The sequence below is a fragment of the Mixophyes fleayi genome, chromosome 4 (assembly GCF_038048845.1).
Source record: "Mixophyes fleayi isolate aMixFle1 chromosome 4, aMixFle1.hap1, whole genome shotgun sequence".
NCBI lineage: Eukaryota > Metazoa > Chordata > Amphibia > Anura > Limnodynastidae > Mixophyes > Mixophyes fleayi.
In genome coordinates this window covers 322,783,251-322,804,398 of record NC_134405.1, presented here as the reverse complement: position 1 = coordinate 322,804,398, position 21,148 = coordinate 322,783,251, and the positions used below count along the sequence as shown (strand labels likewise).

The 21,148-nt window shown below is 39.2% G+C and overlaps 1 protein-coding gene across 1 annotated transcript; it reads right to left on the bottom strand.

Moving 5' to 3' along the window:
• Nucleotides 1–4,923: 4,923 nt before the first annotated feature.
• Nucleotides 4,924–20,615, bottom strand: NDUFA9 (NADH:ubiquinone oxidoreductase subunit A9). The gene is made up of 11 exons (XM_075210212.1): nucleotides 20,508–20,615; nucleotides 18,325–18,495; nucleotides 16,986–17,083; nucleotides 16,782–16,873; nucleotides 15,388–15,529; nucleotides 14,425–14,527; nucleotides 9,859–9,926; nucleotides 9,517–9,593; nucleotides 7,594–7,689; nucleotides 6,212–6,278; nucleotides 4,924–5,184 (listed from the first exon to the last, which is right to left on the bottom strand). The coding sequence occupies exons 1-11, from the start codon at nucleotides 20,554–20,556 to the stop codon at nucleotides 5,014–5,016; spliced, it is 1,134 nt and encodes a 377-aa protein (XP_075066313.1). The 5' UTR covers nucleotides 20,557–20,615; the 3' UTR covers nucleotides 4,924–5,013.
• Between the last annotated feature and the right edge of the window lie 533 nt (nucleotides 20,616–21,148).

Genomic DNA, 21,148 nt, shown 5'->3' with positions numbered 1-21,148 from the left:
AGAGAAGGGGCAGCACTGTGGCTCAGTGGTTAGCACTTCTGCCTTACAACACTGGGGTCATGAGTTCAATTCTCGACCATGGCCTTATCTGTGTGGAGTTTGTATGTTCTCCCCGTGTTTGCGTGGGTTTCCTCTGGGTACTCCGGTTTCCTCCCAAATTCCAAAAACATACTGGTAGGTTAATTGGCTGCTATTAAATTGACCTTAGTCTGTGTATGTATGTTAGGGAATTTAGGCTGTAAGCTCCAAAGGGGCAGGGACTGATGTGAGTGAGTTCTCTGTACAGCGCTGCGGAATTAGTGGCGCTATATAAATAGCTGATGATGAACTCCAGCTGAAACGACGCTCATTCATCTCGTTTAGTAGGATCTTTTAAAAGCCTGCATTTTATTTAGAGTTTACTATCTGGCCGATAGTTCTCCTCTAGAACGGGAAGCTGAAGTGAAATCCTAGATGATTTTAGTCTGGCCCACTCCCAGGTCTTATACGCCATGAGCACTAATAATCTTCCCATGACTCCAGAAATAAGAGTAGGAATGAATGTTAAAAAGCAGTGAAATACTTATTCACATACAGTGGCTGATCCAACGGAGTCAGCTAACCTAGAATATCATTTTAACCAAATCAACTATGTGTCAGTAACAAGCTGCCAAGTTATATCCAGCTACAGTTAGAATAACAATTCCAAATAGAGAATCAGCTGGACCAGTGGACAGCTATCTGCACAAATGAAAGTGGTGTAATCCACAGCAACCAATCACTTTGTGGCATTCTCCCAGGACAGTTTAGAAAATAATTGTGTAATTGGTTACTGGGCACCAATATTTATATGGTGCCATCTGTAATCTGAAATGTGCAAATGCCTTTCCAGTCTAAATATACCATTTAAATACTTTAAGTCATATTTGTTCAGAAGTAGGGAAGCAATTTATTAGACATGATATGAATTGTAGTTTTGATGAAATCACTCCAGGGGGTATATTTACTAAACTGCAGGTTTGAAAAAGCGGAAATGTTGCCTATAGCAACCAATCATATTTTAGCTGTCATTTTATAGAATGCAATAAATAACTAGAATCTGACTGGTTGCTATAGGCAACATTTCCACTTTTCAAACCCGCAGTTTAGTAAATATACCACCTGGTATGAAATAGTAAGAGAATAATAGGTAAAACCTTGTAGGGATATAAAGGAAACTTGAGCCTAATAAAACTAGTCACAAGGCAGGGCTATGCACAGATCACTTAAATTATCACAAGCCCACATATTGTTTTTTTAACCCTTTCCTATCCGCAGACAGCATCATAAGGCTTTATGATGATAGGCATTATTTTCATAGATGTATGCATACATCACTACTCTGTGCTTTTGGAAAACCTGCTCCTTCCACTATACAAGGCTTTTGGACAGTCTATTGCACCCAGTTGCTTCCAATCACCTCCACAAACCATGAAACTACCCCCATCACATGCAGGCCTAACACAATCACAGGAGTGGAAAAGTCACTGCCTCCCACATGATCACCACTTATCTCCTGCTGCTGTGACCATTCCGATGATCCCATTGGCTACAGGGCTGTTCTATCCCCGCCCACATCAAAACCACGACATCCCCGGAACATCAGGATATGAAGACTGGATAGAATAAGGTGCTCAGATCATAATCAAAGTCACTGTAAAAAGTCAAGTAAGTTCATGGCAAAGAATAATGAGAGATTTATAACAAGAACAGCTGGAGCACTAAAGGTTGCCAAAGAATGGTGTCACACTGGCGATTTTCCTGCTGCCTTTGTGCCATTAGAAATCACAGCTGGAACCTGTTGCAAATATAGTTTCCATAGACTTCAGTGAAATGATATTGGAGGATGTCACACCAGCTACCTTCCTCTACTGATCTGCTGTCAGTCACTGTGACAGCGATTTAGACATAAAGCATTACAGAAAAATGCAGCTGCATTGGAATCATACATAGAGTGCATCCATTGCATGTCATACTTCAATCACCAGTCAAATCACTCAGGATTTAAAGTAGTCATTTTTAGCAGCTCATTAAAAATAAAGTTTCCACTGGGGAAAAGAAAACTCGCAAGTGTAAGACTGTCCTAGATTAAGCAAGATAGCCAGTGAACTGTATATAAACACTCTATGTCTACAGAAAACATGGACACCCTTGTGTCATGGACTTTGCTCAATCGATTACAGGGTTGTTTCCCCTATTGGTTAAATCGCTCAAGCATAGTTCCCAGGGGAAACCTAAAAGAGCTCTGGCATTATCCAATGATTTGCCGTCACTCCGAGAGTTTATCACCCCTCATGACATAGCGTCCGGAGCACAATATAATTCCTGGGATAACTCCTAAAGGTTAAAAAAAACTCATACTTTTGGGCTCAGTTTGCAGTAAAACTGATATGGGCGGATAATCCTCCTAACTACTTCTCACTTCTCGTCTCCAAAACTACTCCCGTGCTGCTCCCTACCTACGGAACTCTATAACCATCAGACCACTCTCCCCCAACCTTCAATCTTTCAAGAGGCCTCTCAATGCCACCTCTTCACTACAGCTTATCCTTCCCACATCTAAGAATACTCCCTCTGCATGTCGTACAAGCTACAGTCCTACGTCCACTCTGCGTCCCACTAGTTCCTATGATGTCAGTGTTGCAGTCTCCCTTTAGACTGTAAGGTCTCACGAGCAGCCACCTCTATCTTCCATCTCATGTCTGCACCTTCTTTGTCAAATCCCGTCTGTACTTGTTCTGTTTTTATGTGCGATTTGCATTTTGTATGATTGTGATTCTGACTGTTCAGTGCTTGGGATGTTTGTGACACTTTACATATAAACATTGATGTTTCTGCTTCCAAAGGTGGGAGTACCTCAGCAGCCAAGCCGTCCCTTGTAGTACGCTCAGCTAAGGGGATAAAGACATTTTAAGGTGGGAAGCATTTTCTTATTGAAATCTTGCAAACATTTCCTAGAAGACTTCCACATTGAAATCAAATCTCATTGCATGGAGAAAGAATTTTAAACAGCAAATAAAACATAATGCATAAGAATCACAAAGATCAGCTATTTATATAGCGCCACTAATTCTGCAGCGCTGTACAGAGAACTCACTCATATTATTCTGCATTTCATCACTCGCAATTCTCCAATAAAAACTGACAAATACAAGTTTATTATATATAATGGTTGGGTTTTTCCGTAATTTGAAGCACATCTAAACTATACTACCAATTACATTTAAAAATGATTAGTCTTTTCCTGCACAATCATTCTCATCCTCATTAAATTGGTCAGTATTGCTTCTCATAGACACTATAAGGGGGAAACATTTGGTGATATCAGTGTATGAAATTATAACCATCAATCTACTTTTCTTCAACTTTGTGGCTGGTTTCTGGAGAAGAGCCCATTCTTATAATAGGTAATATTTCAAGAATACTCTGCGCTGCCACCTGTAAGTCAGAACTGGTACTACAAGCAGCTGTATACACTGTAGTGTCCCATGTACTATTGAAGTCTCCCTCATAACACAGATGGACAATTCTTTTTTTTTTTTTTTTTCTCCCATTAACAGGAAGTAAATCACAAAGCCACTAAACTTGTTGTATGCAGAGATCATGTCTTATGTAGTGCAGCCACTTTGAAATTATGATAAGTCAGAACGTGCTATGTGCTAGTTTCAGCATGCAACATATACTAATTTATATATATATATATATATATATATATATGTATATATGTATATATATATATATATATATATATATATATACACATACACACACACACAAAACAGAATTTTCTCTTCTGTAAGTCAGATTATTATTATTACTGATAAAACACCACTTGCACATCAGAGGAAAATAAATCTGCATTTCAGAAAAATGAGAAATGGTTTTGTTTACCTCCTCTGTGCTGGAATGAGTAAGATTTGTCCTATTAATAAAAAGTAGCAATATATGTAAAACAAACTGTTCTAATTATTTCTTGTAAAAAAAAAAATCTGCAAAGAGAATTCTCATAACCGGAGTATTCACATGGCGATACCTTTAGCTTACACCAATCAAACTGCACCTCACTGGTCCCTATTGACCTAAATACGCCTCTAGAATGGCTTTTTTGGTGACCTGAATAGTCACAGACGCAGATCAATAAAATTAACTTGCAGACAATTTTTTTTTTTTTAATAGAAAGCCCGATGTCCGTGCTCTCTGATCACCAAGTGCCACACAGAAAAATATGAAAAAGTACATATGGGCCGTCTTCAGGCCCCTCACTAATGAAATTGTCCCTTTGCTCCCCAACCCTCAGAGCCATAAGGCCCTCTTTGCGATAAGTCTTCAGAATCTCCACAGCTGCAATGGTAGGGAGAACCGTTCCCCTGGGGTCAGATCGTCAGCATCATTTATTTATATAGCGCCACTGATTCCGCAGCTCTGTACTGAGAACTCACATCAGTCCCTGCCCCATTCGAGCTTACAGTCTAAATTCCCTAACACACACACACACACACACACACACACACACAGACTAAGGTTAATTTTGATCGCAGCCAATTAACCTACTAGTATGTTTTTGGAGTGTGGGAGGAAACTGGAGCACCCGGAGGAAACCCACACAAACACGGGGATAACATACAAACGGTTATTGATTCAAGTGTACGACGTTGCAGCGTTGCCGAAACACCATAAGTCGGTCACACTTTATAGTTTATCTAGATCTTTTCTCTTTGGAAAGCCACTGGCATGGTATGCAAATGAGAGGGCGAAAACAGATTCAGAAATGCATTCTAGTAGTTTAAAAAAGAAAGCCAGTCAATGAGGTAGTTTAATCACACTTCCCCTATTATGAAAGAAAAACAAAACAAAAAAATTCCAAGGTGCTCAAAACGACAAATAAATCACACATTGGGCACAGACTTTATTTAATACTTTATTTATGTACATAGGTTTATGCAGAATTCTCACTCTTTAGAACAAGCCACTGGGTTCATACTCAGAAACGTTCCGTTAATAGTTCACGTGGGTCACTGGCTTTACGACGTCTAAGTCAGCATCCAACCAGCGGTATCTGCGGTGACGGCGCAGTACCTCAATAGCCTTCTGCTCAAGGGGGGTCGGAACGATGCCCAGGTCCTCTAAGCCGGGGAGATCAGGGAACTTCTTGTCTGTAATGTGAAACTGGAGAACAAGACATCAACACTTGTGTTATCAGATAACTGTTAACTCTACTTGTCGCTAGATACAAAGACTACTATTATATATAAGGAAGACTGATGTTTCCACTTCTATTTCCAACTGCTGCTAAATAGGAGTAGGACATCTACAGTTTTCATTTGCTATGAACAATTACAAGTACCAGCATGCCCTGCCAACCTCTAGGGCCACACATTGCCTAAGAATATGGTAAAACAATCAAATCTATCCATGGTAAAGATGGTGGTCTCCTACTGACAGTCTGGGACGGGCTGTCCCTTTGATCCTGGCTCTACAATCCTAGCACAACCCCAGTATATCATCACCGGCACATCCACTGCAAGAAGACGCTACCCAATACACGGGAAATTGTTCCAAATATTTCTCATGTGTCTGATTGGTCAGTAAAACATGAAAGTGTTTTCCCTTTTATTTTCCTGTATGACTAGTAGGTATTCTGAAAAAAGGAACCATTAAAATGGGTTGAAACTAAAAATCAAACTTGTCACTGGCAGAATGTTACATTACCATCAAAACTACAATAAAATACAAGATGGCTTTTATAAGAGAGCTACTGATAACCTTCACATTTATGATGCAAGAGTTCCCCCATACCATGAGACGCGGGGCACTGTACTTACATGTTCTGTGTAGTGTAGTGCAAGTGACTGTTCTCTGTTGTCAGTCAGTAGCATGGAATACCACGTAATAAACCTGAACACAGAACAGTACTCCACAATCTCACCTTTATCTCAAAGATCTCCAGTTCTGGTAAGATCCTGAACCTCATAGATACTGCGAGTGTTTTACTGTCTCTTTTATACAAGAATAAATGTATTTTAGGCTCTCTTTAGTCTAATCATTTGAAACCTCAGATAACAGCAAAATGCAATCCCCTATTCACAATTTAAATGTTTATGTTTAACAGATGATGCATTCCTCAGCTATGAGCAGCCCCACATATTTCTTTTATTCTATATAAAGGGAGATGCAAATCGCTGATTATACTCACTCGATCCACTTTGTCCCGCGATGTCCACTTGTCAAATGGATTCAACTCAAAGAACTTTGCAACCAGACTAAACAAAGCAAACAGTAATGAGTAGTATTTGGTTAATAAAAAAAAAAAAACCAAAAGATAAATCAATATTGCACAAATCAATACGGAATGACTTGATATTCAAGGAAATTATGGTGGAATGGGACTGGTCAAAAGGTTAAAAATAACTAGAATACATTACTTGCTCACTCTTCAAGATTAAAAATCAAAGTCTAAAACAAGCAGATTGGTCAACTAGAGTTTTTGATTCATTTGATTTGAAAATATGATATACTGAAACACCGATTTTAATGATCAACTGTAGTAATCATGACTCAAACCCTAAGAGACGATGTCTGTGTATCGTGGTGCAGAATCTACTCATAGCATTAAAACTTCAAAGACAGCAATAGCAAAAGTGACAAGAGGTCCATCAAGTTTTACTTTTCATAAATAAATTGTAACGATATTGATCCAGAGAAAAACATAACAAAGTCCCAAGTGTGACAGTTACCAATTTAGACTCACAGAGGAAAAGATTTCTTCCAAAGCTCAAAAACTTCAATAAGATTCTTAACCCCAATAATGTCCTCTACTAATTATAGCTACAGATACTGTTTCTAGTAAGAACATCCAATCCATTATTTTTTTTTAAACTCTGTTAATGAATTTGCCATCAACACTTCTTGTGGTTATTAATTCCACAGTTTAATCACCTTTACAGTAAAGAACCCTTCCCTATGCTGATGATGAAACATTCTTTCTTCCTTTCACAACTTGTGATCCTTGTTCTCTGTGTGGTGATTGGTACAAAAAGTTCATTAGACAAATCTTTGACCTCAGATATGTTTACACTGGTTAAATAGACCACCACTAAGGCACTTATTTCCAATTAATCACAGTAGGCCTACAAAAGATGTTTTAAATGATGTGTCCTTCGTATCCAGCTGTGTATTGCCTCATTTAATTTTGCTGCGCAGAGTGTAACATCAAAATGCAACACACCCCAGGTGTGACAGTCGCTAGTTTATACTAACAGGAGTAAACACATTCCTTCCTGACTCCAAAAATGATGTGCATCATTAAAGTGTATTTTATATAATGTTGTGTATTTTGACATGTACTCTTGTTATCGATTCCAATCTAAATGAGATTCTGTATATCTGTACACTGACTCTAATGTTTGGGGGTTATATGACCTTTGTTTTACTGATTGGCATCCCAGCATGAAGGAACATTTTTAAGCTAATTTCCCATGAATGAAGGAACTCCTGAAAACTTCAAACACCAATAACCAAATGTGGGTAAAAATGTAAAGTTTCAATAAGAGTGAAAGTTGTACATGAGACACTTACTGGTAGATGGGGCGTGGCAGCGGGTACTGCAGCAAAGGTCTGTGAGCAACTGCAAAGATGTATTTTACCATGTCCTGGAGCAGATAGCGGTGGGGTCTGAAGGGAAGAATATGGAGAGAGGGATGATGTTTGAGCACAGGCTACAACAATAAGACCCCTGGGTGGACGCGACTCTCACTTTCTGCTGCAGTGCGACGTGCGCAGCTGTCTGTAACAGACCACCACACATCTGTCTGTGTTTGCCGTTTGTAGAGCATAGTAAGTTCCCCGTACAGGACCAGGACAGTCCCCGGCAGCTGTTCAGTGTCCTCCTCTGTTTACCAGGCTAGAAGTGACTTCTACTCCACAAAGCACTAACAGTTACATGAATAATGAAGGCTAAGACAGCATATCAGTAATTAGTGCAATTAGAAAACACTTTGATTCGAGCATGTTAGGAGTCTTTCCTAAGAGCTTTAACAATGACAATGGCTCAGTTTTGTTTATGAAGTCCTCTGTGTTATGCAAGAAGATCCTGTAGAAAATAGCACCGCCAGATTGTACATCAGGCAGCGATCTGCCCCCGCAGTTACATCAGTAAGCGGCGTTGGTAATGGCGAGATTGGGTCTCCGATAAGCTTAACTCAATAAGTTCAGACCTGGTCTTCCACCACGGCGCCCTCTACATCAGCGCTCTTGATTGGTTTGGTGATCTGACTTTAATAGTAGAGGGACCTTAAAGCTCGTTCTTTATAAACAACAAGCCCTTAGGTAGGGCTCAAAGATCTAACTTCAGTAGAAAACTTTGGTTACAGACAATACTATAGGGAAACTGAATATTCTCAATAATAAATACTGGAAATTGACACAATTATTTTACTTCACTCAGAGACAAGGGATATCTTCTATCGCAGCCTAAACTAGTAAAAACCCATAGACCCGAAGCTTCTCACATGTTGTCCCAGTTCTATAAAATCTTAATCTCCCCTCTGTATTCGGTACAATGTATTTTATCCTATGAAACTGCTGTATGTATGTGATATTATTATTATATTATGATTAATTATTGATTATTTTCATTTCAAGAGACAAATGATTGATGTCACTGTATTATTATGAATGTGTGTGTAATACTTTAGGATAACGCAGGTACATTCTTGCATTTATCAAAAACAACGTGCTCCTAACTTTTTAATAACACGTCTCCCACGACCTGTACCGATTCTTAATTTAAGATCCAATTGTTTTTAATTGAATTGTAAGAAAATGAAAGGCTGTGTTATCGGCAATGGATTAAATACGATCAAGTGTAGATGTCAGAAGCGATTGATAACACGATTGGGAATGGAGGAAAATTTTTAATCTGAACTGATGGAAATTAAGTTCTTTGAAGAGTGTGTATTCTAATTGTGCAACAATGTTGCAATGTATTAAGCCATCGCTTGTTCTTAAATAATTATTCAAAAATCTTAAACTTTAAGGGGGGTATTCAATTGTTAGCGAGTTCCGCTAAATACTCGCGCTCTAAAAATATTACCGTTAATACGGTAATATCTCGCTGGATTTCAGCTCGCAGCTCCCTACGGTATTAACGCACATATTACCGTATTACCGGTAATATTTTTATAGAGCGAGTATTTAGCGGAACTCGCTAACAACTGAATACCCCCCTTAAAACTAAATGAATAATAAAAATAATAAAATGCAATGTATGTGTGGGCAGTAATTAAACATTTACTAACTGTATAAAAAGCCAACTGTCCATTTTAAGAGGCGAAAAATGGTTGTGTTTTATTCTGAGAAAGATCAATTACATGTACAGTGTTGACAAAAAAAAATAGTGACACTCTTTAAAGTATGGGAGATGCCAATGAGGAATATATCAAGTGCTTAGGATAGGCTACTGAGTATGCCATTAATATCTTACCAGTATATACAACTTACCCGGCTAAAGCATAAGTCTTTCCAAAAATGTCGGGGTCGTTTGCAATATTCACTATAGCCTTGGCCACATCAGACACCTAAATGTGAGAACACAACGTTTTAACGATTTATTTTTTTGTGCAAAGCGAAGTGTAAACATTTCTTTTATACTAGTAAACACAAGAAGGGCTGGGGGTTGAAGAGAACGACTCCTAAAAACAGACAAATGCAGGTCACAGAAAATACGGAATGTGTTCATTTTTGTAGTTCAGGCCCCCCGGCAATATAAACCAGGCCCAAAAATAACAAGACTGGCAGTCCTGGGCATGTGGAAGAGCGGACTGAACCCCAGGTAATACTCACATAAATAGGCTGCTTTACTGTCTTCTGACCAAGCGATATTAATGGCACCCCACCGAACCAGCGCATGTCTACAAAACACAATGAGTATAAAACACATGTGAAAATAATGCAAATATCGGGTACTACAGCAACAAATACTAACAGGGAAATATATAAATTAGTAATGGGTCCTGTTCTTTCAATCTTTCTATGAATGACCTTGTAGGTGGCCTGGGAAGTAAGGTGTACATACAGATGACACTAAGCTATGTAAGGTTATTAACAGGAGAGTAGAGTCGCTGGCTACAGAGTTAGACAACGTGGCCAAAGTGGGCCATGAAATGACAAATTAAATTTAACGTGGATAAATGGATAGTTATCCACCCAGGCTGTGATAATAACTGCTAATTACACATTAAATGGAATATAATTGAGGAAAACTGAGAAGGAAAAAGACTTGGGGATACTGGTTAACAGAAACGTGAGTAGAGCACAGTGTCAGGCAGCGGCTGCCAAAGCAAATAAAATCCTGGGATGCACGAAAAGGTGGAAACTTCACGATGCACACACAGTGCTCCCACTGCTTAAGTCACCAGTTAGAGAACATCTTGGAATACTGGGACATTTTGGGCAAGTTGCAGAAAGGACAGAGGAGATCTAGAGGGAATTTGAAGACAGGTAACCTCATTAATACAGGGAATAGAAGGTAGTAGAGGAAAAAGGAACAGGAGGCTCCCTATGGCCACATTTGAAACAATCTCTAGGTTTAATTTGATCCTAGCCAGCTCTTGGTATTAGCTGTAACATTTTTCAAACAGCTTGGAGTTAAAATATCTTTTAAAGTTTGTACCTTTCTAAAAATCGGTCAGGGTTCCTTTGGGATCATTGACCTAATGACAGGATCTCCTTTTAATGCATTCCAATGCTCAGTAATGATCCATTTAATTTATTTTTGGATTTTTCAGGTGGGTTCTTTTTCCTTACATTATAGTAACACACTCTTTCCACCTATTCTATTTGAGTAATAGCTTTTTTTAATAAGGGATTCAGGATATTTCCTTTACATATATCTCTCTGTCCAAAAGAGACACCTGTTGGTTAAAACCAATGCCAATGTTATATGCAAATACAGTTTAAATTAACACACAATTATTTTACCTTATTGGACACCTTTCTTCGGTACAGAAATGGGGATTGCCTTCGCCCCCAGTTATGCAAACTTAAACATGGGAGTATGGGAATCACAATATATTTTAAATATCAATCCCTTTTCCTGATTAAATACATTTTAAAATAGATATTTTAATGATCTGGTAAGGTAGCAGTGAAACGATTGGCAATTTTAGGGCTCTTATTAGTAGCTTCGCTATCTATTATTATGCTTTTTATTTTTTTCTTTCTTTGTATATCGCATTTGAGATACTGACTGGAGAGAGGACCTTCAATGACACTGAATTTAATTATAACTTGACTTTGTGTGTTATATGGATCTTATAAGATATATGTACAGCACTTAAAATCTTTATTTTTTATATTTGTTGAATTCAGATATGTGGTACAGCAATGGGAACAATCTTCACCCCCAGTTAAGCAAACTTACAGGACTCACAATATATTTTAAATAACAATCCAACTTCTTCAAGAGATGAATTTGCAAGATATATTTTAATTATCTGGTAAGGTATCAAAAAACAGTTCGGAGGCTTGTATGAATTTTATTCAGAACAACAAATTTAATCTTAAATTTACATCCAAAACAAAATCAGAAAAAACAGGGAATTCTTGATCTGATATTACAAAAAGATAACACTAAAGAACCAAAGTTATTAACCAAAAAAAGTATTAAATTAGGAGTAGTGCTCAAGCAATTACAGGTAGCACAAAAACAAGTATGAATTCCATCTGTATGAGTAAACAATCAGCATAGTAATGACACAAAGTATTAGAGATAACACCAAAGAATCTATTGCTATTACAAAAAAAATAATCATTAAAACCTTGGACTCCAATAGCTTCCTCAATTATTCAACCTGTCGTCTTGAGAAAAGGAGCTACCACATTCCATTATCACAGTTTACAAGAATTAAAATAAATTGTAGTCGAATAGAGGATTTCAACCAACTGGTGTCACTTAATGAACAGAGATATAGAGAAAGGAAATAGCTGAATGCTTCATTAATGAAGCTCTAATTGAAACAGAAGAGAAGAGTTACAACAGTATAAGGTAAAAAAAAATAAAAAAATCCATCTGTAAATTTATCATTTGTTGCGAAGATCAAGAAAGATAAATCCCCTACAGATCGTGCTAACGCATTTCATAGTCATTTGCACCTTTAGCACTCGTCTATTCTTGCTGTAAATGGGGAGTGTACGAGTCTCCTACAGTGTCAGCAAGCTCGCTATTTGTTGACGAATCTTGCATATATTATTTTTTTTTCCACATAGATCTATACGGCACACAAACCACCTGGCCATATCTGAACAGGGATCGCGACAATACATACGCACACAGATGTCACCTGTCCAATGGCTTCATTGTTATTAGCACCTCACATATTGGCCACGCTATTACACATGCTCCACTTGGCCTAGTTTTGGTACTGGTACTTTGCAGGCGCAACCCAGCCATTTTGCCAGGGATCGCTCGATTTCTTTAAAACACGAGAGGTCCTTTTTCTTCTAGCGTTGAGTGCGCAATACACAAAAATTGAAATCAGAAAAAAATTTGTCAGGATTTCTGACATTTAATTCCCATTTTAATGGATCTATACGCTTACAGCCACTAGAGCAACATCATTCACGTCCTACATTTTTGCAGAGTCCTCTTACTTTCACTACATTCTTATGGTAATTCAGACTACAATGTCCTCATTTATGAATCAGTTAGTTCTTTATATGTTTTGCAACTTCCAGTTATTGTCTATGAATTTCCCATTGTAAACTACACTATATATACCCCTCAGTACTGGTGGCAGCACATCCACCTAATGAAGTCTCCTAACCAAACACATAGAATTGCTGCCAATATCATCTGTATTCACCACTAGTATTAAAGGATGCCCTCTCTGTGAATACTCTTCTTAAGTGATGTTTCCAGGCAAGGAAACAGTAACTTTTAAGGAAAGTCGGAATTGGACCTGTACCAGAATAACAGATAAGCCATTGATTTTTTTTATACTGGTTTAATAAACTTTATTTAATTTTTTTTAAAAAATACTATACAATTACACTATTATGTGTTACATGCAATATCCCTAATTTATATATCGGACATATCATTATGCTCAATATTATGTGAGACCTCTCTCTCTTGGAGTTTGAAGAGTTTGTGGAAACCCCCAACACTATGTCGACACAACAGTGGGCTCAATTAGCAGAAGTAACATCTACCCCAGGTCAAGGAAGACCCCTGTACATCAGGCTATTGAAAGCCATTACGATGTGCCATATCTGGTATGTGGTTCGGATGTCTCATTATAATTCAGGGCACCTCCTTTATACTGAATCTAACCCGGAGAGCTACAGGTTTTCGTATGGCTCCCCCCTGTACGTTCAATAAGGGACTGACTTTTATGGACTTTTAATTACGCATTACCCTCTAATATTTGCCTTGTGACCGTCTTTAATGATATACAATGTTATTTTATTTTTTTCTGATACCGAGGTAAGAGTAAACCACACATTAGTGCCCCTTCAGTCCGTTACTTTCCATACCAGGGAATAGAAGCGCTACGTTATAAAGAGAGGCAAGAAAAATGAGGTATGTTTATGCCGTGGAACAACCACAAGGTGGAGCTAAGTTATTAACATTTAATAATGGATTGGACATCTTTCTTTTACAGAAATTGTGTCTGTCGCTATAATTAGAAGAAGACATCGTGGGGGTGTTTGAACCAGGGAATTTATCAGACTGACATTATTTTGGGTGAGGAAGGAATTTTTTTTTTATCCTGTCACTGAGGTTTTATATTACCTTCATCTGGATCAACATAATTAGAATAGAAAGTGTGCTCTTGATGGATCGTCACCATTTATTTATATAGCGCCACTGATTCCGCAGCGCTGTACAGAGAACCCACTCACATCAGTCCCTGCCCCATTGGAGCTTACAGTCTAAATTCCCTAACACACACACACACAGACCGAGAGAGAGAAAGAGAGACTAGGGTAAAAAAAAAATTATAGCAGCCAATTAACCTACCAGTATGTTTTTGGAGTGTGGGAGGAAACCGGAGCACCCGGAGGAAACCCACGCAAACACGGGGAGAACATACAAACTCCACACATATAAGGCCATGGTTGGGAATTGAACTTATGACCCCAGCGCTGTGAGGCAGAAGTGCTAACCACTGAGCCACCGTGCTGCCCTGGATCGGTGTCTCATCGACCTTACTACATCTGTATTTGTAACTCAGAGTGACTTGGCTCAGGGCCGTAGCTCTCCATCGCCAGCCTCCCTCTCCTTGCTTCAGCCCTACTGGCACTTCTTAGCGCTGACAAAGGAATAGCACTAGACTGTGGGGGGTAGTTTTGTAGAATGTTACCTGGTAACAGATGTATTTGAAAATAGTAAAGTTTGATCCGTACTTGCATAATAGTTGAGGACACTGTCCTCCCGGCCATATATTTCGGAGGGCTTCACGATAACGGCTTCAGGGAAGATCTCTCTCACCACTTCTTCTCCAATCGCCTACAACACAATTAGCACATCTCATGTAAGCACGAGGATTGTATGGAATATACTGATAGCTTCTGCAGAAGTTACTGAGCTAGAAGTGTTGTAATAGGCACCTTGCAAACCATATAAAGACCTATTCAACCCCCTTCACTACTGAGGCTGTGCGTCACTGCTGTGCACAACCAATGTTGTCACTTTTTGGGCTGGTCACACATTCCAACATCAATGTTAGTTATTTTCCTGTACCCAGACGTCATATCTTGGTTTTGTTTTTGTTTTTTTCCAGTAGACCACTGGTTGCTCGGTAACCCAACCTAGTTTTCAGAAGGTGGTAAAATAGCTGAAAAATCTGGTTTTTCACACATCTACCAAATACAATGGATTACCATAATTTGCTCCAGGTCTTCTGCAAAAAAAAAATGGAACTACATTTTTCTTTTTTGCATGTAAATTTTCATGTATACTAGCTTTTTTTTCATTTCTGTAGTCTAGTGGGTATTGTATGACCAGGCAATATCTACTAAGACACACTACTGTTTGAGCGATTCCCTCCCATGTATGTAGGAGTCAGGATCAGAATCTCTTTTAGTGCCTCCCCCACCCATCGGCTCTTTCCCCTAGTGCCAGTAGCATGGCCGACGCTCTGTGATTTCACTGTGGGCGTGCATCTGACACATCACTGACCCCTCCCCCTTTCTGCAACCAGATTGATCAACCAAGTTTGCACTTATGTTGAAAATGAAATTAGCCCTTACTGCACAGATGTGACTGTATTTCCTCTACTAACACCAAGGCAGACAATGTATAAAAATACAAACGTGCATTTTATTCCCCTAAAATACTGGTTGTTCCTAGATTACTGCAGTACTCACCTTGTTCCTCAGGTACTTAGAAGGACTTTTTATGTCTGCATTCAGGTGGGACATGTGAATCAATTTTTCCACCCCTGCCTCCTGAGCTAACGAAGCAATGTCTCTTGGGATATTCACAAACACATCCTCAAAACTGAAATGGCTAAAAATCAATGGAAATGAAGATTATTAACAAAAAGAAAATCTGGTTTTAACATCTTCGTCGAAAAAATATGCAAAACAAAAAAAGAGTAATAATTTTTCTAAAAAACATTTTCATCCATTCTTATCCCCAAAACACCCCCATAAAACATCAATGACACACAAAGTAGCCAGCATAACACAACAACAATAACCCATTTAAAGTTACTGGATTTTAATACAACGGCATTGGTCAGATTTTTATTTAGCAATGCGATTTATTTATTTTTTAATTATTGTTGACAATTCAAACGGTCCTGTTTAAAATAACTGGAATACAAAGAGGATTTTAATAACTGTGCATTCCAATTTTTGTTCATGTATCTGCATCACTGCCACAAATGTACAGAAATAAAAATAAAACTACCGGAGAAAACAGGTGACAGTTCCCTGTGGCGGGATCTACCCTTTATAATAAAACTATAGATACAATATTAGGTTGCTCCCCTCACAATATGTAACATACCATGTTTTGTGCAAACACTTGCTTTGTGGTCGACATGAATGATCTTGCCATCATCATTGACCTTAATTGCAGCCAATCAACAACTTCATATTAAAAAACACAAATGGACATTTTGCAGGATTGACATATTGGTTACATAGACCATGGAATGTGATTAAGGAGGGCAAGGTTGTATCAATGTTAGAAAAAGGTGGGGTGGGATAAAAGCCCCAGTGTCTTATCCCAGCTTCTATTCTCAGACAGTATGCACATAAAGGCCCTCAGAGCATGGACCACCTAAATACATCTAAAAAGTGCAAACTCGGACAAACCATTCTGCAATGAAAGGGGTGCATTTTTTCTAGTACGGAACACACTGCCTGACTTTGTATGTAGTACGCAAATACCGGGCAACTATATTTTTACACTATGAATACAGCTAGGCTGCTCCCACCTTCCAACTCTAAATCAGTCCATGAATTTTAAGTTACCCCCCCAACCCAGAGCATGGTTTTCCCCAGGTGCAAAATTGCACCTTATGGCTGGAGCATATTGCAAATGTTTGCACAGAAAAAAAATTCTTGCTGGACCCAGACAGCAGGTAAAAGGTTGCCAAACATTGGCGGTTTTCAGTTCTGTCATTGATGCAGGGTGCGGCTAGTGAACGGGTGGAGTTGTCCAGTGAAGAAGCAGCCAAATACTGGAGCCAGACTTGCAAAGAAACACTAGAACAGCGGATAGTCAGCAGCTGTAACAAAGGAAGGATTACCTGGTCTCCCATTCCCTCCCCACAAGATTAATGACTACATCCGAGTGCTGCAGGGCCTGCTTAGTGGAATCTTTATTTCTCGGGTCCCATTCCTGAAACAACAACAAAACATGTATATTTTTCTCAGTTGGTTCAGGAACCTTTATACGCTACGTCTGAGTGGAGTCATCACCCTCAGCCACAACAGGGAAGTCAGAGCCTTACCATGAATGTCAACTGTCCGAGGTCTCCCATCGGTCGGAGGTACATGATGTCATACTGGTCACAGCGATAGGGTATGACAACCTGGGAGCCCAAACGTCCTACAACAAAATATATGATAAACAAACACAAGAAGACCAAAATTAAATAAGTTAAATGAACTTTTGTTTAACATACAGATGCATTTCACAACACACTGTTCCCACTCCTGTTACTTAATGCTGATAGTGTTTAGATACTCAGATTGGCTCCATGCTGGCATATCTCCTCACATATCAAACATGCCTTTATATGGACATACTGGAGATGCATGGGCTTAAATACTTTGTGCTGCTACCAGCATCTACACACTATTACTGGCTACACGTTTGTTCTACTCTGGCCCATTTCATCGCCTACTTGTGCTTGTTTCCGAAGTTGTGAACAATTAATACAATACGTGCTCTGATCCTAGTCTCATACACCTAAAAATATACTTAACTAAATTACATTTACAGTTATCATTAAGTCAAGGATCATTTAGGAATTAGGTCCCTAAACAAAGTAAACAAGGGGTAACAAAAACAAAACAATCTGAACTGCACATTTATAAAGATTCTCCCAGGACACAACACATCTGCAAAGAAAACCGACCAATCAAATTATTTCTTTATAGACTGTATTTCAAATATTAATGGCAAGTTGCACCTTCTAGTTCACAGAACATCATCATCACCACCATATAGCGCCACTAATTCCGCAGCGCTGTACAAAGAACTCACTCACATCAGTCCCTGGCCCATTGGAGCTTACAATCTAAATTATTTAACACACATACAGAGACAGACAGACTAGGGTCAATTTGTTAGCAGCAAATTAATCTACCAGTATGTTTTTGGAGTGTGGGAGGAAACCCACGCAAAATCAGGGAGAACATACAAACTCCTTACAGATAAGGCCATGGTCGGGAATTGAACTCATGACCCCAGTGCTGTAAGGCAGAAGTGGTAACCACTGAGCCACCGTGCTGCCCTCCTGCTTATATATACCCAATCGACCTGTTAGCCTTCCTTGAGAGCATTATGTAGAGGAACAGAAGACAGATATCCTTAAATCACAACAATGGAATAAAAAAAAATTGCCTTATTTGATAAGACAGGCCAGACATGTGACAGGCATATAAACTTGACAGCCCCTTTCTAAAAGTGCAAATCAGCATAGACACTTTTTACTGCTGTGTCTGGAAAGTACAACTTGATATAAATATCAAATAGCACCTGGAGGTTGTTTGTTTGTTTGTAATTGTGCAGATTTCACCATAACGTCTGAATAATGCACTGTATTCTCTTACAGTATAATTTACCTAGTCTGTTGACAACATAGCGACCCAGAAACCCTGTAGCTCCGAATACCGTGGCCACTATGCCACTAACTGCTGAGCGCCCTGGTCTCCCACGAGGAATAACAGCGTGATGGACTTTCCTCTGTTGCAGCAACTGAGGGACAGAGGCGGACAAGGATGCGATCTGCGGACCTAGAAATAAGCAACAGAATAATGGATCCAGGATATTAGTTAACAAAAAAAAACTTGCTATAATGAAATGTCCAGTAACAAGTCTGCAGTGTCCACGATGGGCAATTAGGCTTTTTGTTAAATTACACGAGTACAAATGAGAAGTTATTTCTTGAGATAGGAGAATAAAATTGCAAACGAGTGATGTTGCCCTTAGTATTACAATGGAACAGCAGATTACCGTTCTAGATACATGAGAACATAAAGTTTCCATTTTATTTATATTACAACTATCTAGGTTCGTGTACACATTATGAGCTGTGATTAGATGTGAGAAAATATTACCCTGCAAACACAAACTAATGCACTACACAGACAGTACGACTGCCCAATACTCACTCAGACATCAGAGTCATTAGGAGGAGGACAGAAAAAGGGGTAATCACATCTAGACAGGGGAACAGTCTGATGCAAACTACTGGCTTTGAATTCCACAGCATGAATAGCAATTTGCATTGGAACTCAAACCTAATGACATCGGGCAGATGATATGGTGGTGGAAATCAAGCACACTGTAATTTCAGATTTTAGAGTCACAGATACAAGAAAGTATTAATTTATGTCTTAAAGAAGAAGTCTACCTAATTTATTTAACAATGTACCTCCATCACCCCAACTGACATAACCCCGGGAGTTGTCATGTCTAGACTCATAGTATAGTCATCTCTGTAACAGCCAGTTCTTCAAGGCTGAACACCCTGAAGACATTTAAAAAAATACAGCAACCTATGAAAAATGTACAAACTACATGGACTGTATGGCTGCTGTGTCGTCTAATCAGCTTTAGCAATACATTTAGTTGCTGCGATCAATATTATTTTGATAATAAAGGGTTAATATTACAAATTACTTGATGTTTTCCCTCCCATGCCAGTAAAGTGAAATAACTATTTAATTTAATACCCAAGACCTCTAGGTCCACAACCAATGGGCAGACAGGTTTCCCACAGCCTGTTCTCTAATGCAGGGTTTATCTACCATTCTGTAATAGGGGTCTAATTTACAAGTGGTGAAGATCCAAAATGTAAATGCCGGCAAAAGGCTCATTCACCACCTTTTCTTATTTAACAGCGAAATCACAGATTAACCTACTTACTGGCACTTACCTGTCCCTATAGACCTCTATGGGGACAGCAGCATTATGTAATTCTTCAAGCTGTGAGAAGCGTTACTGGTATTTTTATATGGGATCCAGCTGATGCCTCTCCCAGGAGAAATCGATACGCGCATAACACTTTCTCCATTTGCCAGCAACTGCCGGTGAAGAGGTAAATTATCTTGTTAAAGAAGGGCTGGGTGATGGGGGGGGGGGGAGTACACTTGGGCTCCCAGAGCAGCCCCAGCATTGCAAATTGCAGCAGTACTGCATAATATATGTATTATGAGATTTGCAGATACAACTATTGAAGAATACAGCGCTGGTGTCATAAATATACCCCATTGTGTTAAAATAAGCACCCCTTACTGTGTATAAATGTAAACCCCTTATATTTTAGATATTTAATATTAATTATAATTTGGGCTGAATGGTTTATTAGCCACTAAGGCAGTGTTGGCTAACCTGTGACACTCCAGGTGTTGTGAAACTACAAGCCCCAGCATGCTTTGCCAGTAGATAACTAGCTGATAGCTGGCAAAGCATGCTGGGGCTTGTAGTTTTACAACACTTGGAGTATCACAGGTTAGCCAACACTGCACTAAGGCATTACTACTCGTAGAGTGACAGGTGGATCTGTCTGATGTGATCCTGGGGGGTACATGAACCCCAGGAAGCGAGTCCCTGCACTACTGCGCTGATACTGTAACGTCATTTAGTTTCTGGGCATGCTGGGACTTGTAGTACCACACCAGGGTTACAGGTCACATTACAGCACGGGATATACAGCGAGCTATGTATAATGACATTGGTGACTTCCCTCCTGTGCCCCAGCACTCTGACCCCTCTGTCACCCTACGAGCTCCGGGTGACTTACGTGACATTGCTCGGGCACCGGTCGCCCTGCAGAGGATAAGGACCGCCATCTTGTCCGCGATCCCACAAACCTCCGCGAACTACGGAAGCCGTGACGGCTCATACAGGCTGGCCTGTCACTATCAGCGCCATCTAGCGGCCGCACTGCGCAACCGCAGGCAGCTAATGTTTTCTCCTATAGCACCACACATAGCACTGTGTATTACTTATCTTGTTCTTTCTGCTGGGGACTGGACTGTTTTGTTCTTTATTTTTTTTACAACAATTAACAGTATGTTTTACCTATTTTGTTATATTTTTATTTAAGGTACTCATGGCCCTCTATTTAACACCCAATATTGTTACTGAGATACCTAGGTCAGGACTGGACTTGTAGACAGTTCACATGCAGGTGGACAGACGTAGTCCCCTGCTCACACTGCACAAAGGTCATTTATTATTTTCATATTATAATCATGGAATGGACTAGCAAACATAGTTCAAATAATAAATAGAAAGTGAGGTGACACTGGTGCTGTGCCCAACAATCCAATAATAAAACTGAATAATTAAACTGTAGGAAAGTATCCAGTAATAAATACTACCTGACAATAGCAGTCACTAGTGGGACATTGATCTCTCCAAACACCTGGTGGTTTCCCT

Excerpts from the sequence above, each read along its gene's own strand:
- NDUFA9 (XM_075210212.1), bottom strand. The coding sequence starts at position 20,556 with ATGGCGGTCCTTATCCTCTGCAGGGCGACCGGTGCCCGAGCAATGTCA. Across the intron at positions 18,496-20,507 it reads CGGTGCCCGAGCAATGTCAC|GTCCGCAGATCGCATCCTTG; the intron begins GTAAGTCACCCG and ends GCTTATTTCTAG. Across the intron at positions 5,185-6,211 it reads CGCGGGACAAAGTGGATCGA|TTTCACATTACAGACAAGAA; the intron begins GTGAGTATAATC and ends CTTGTTCTCCAG.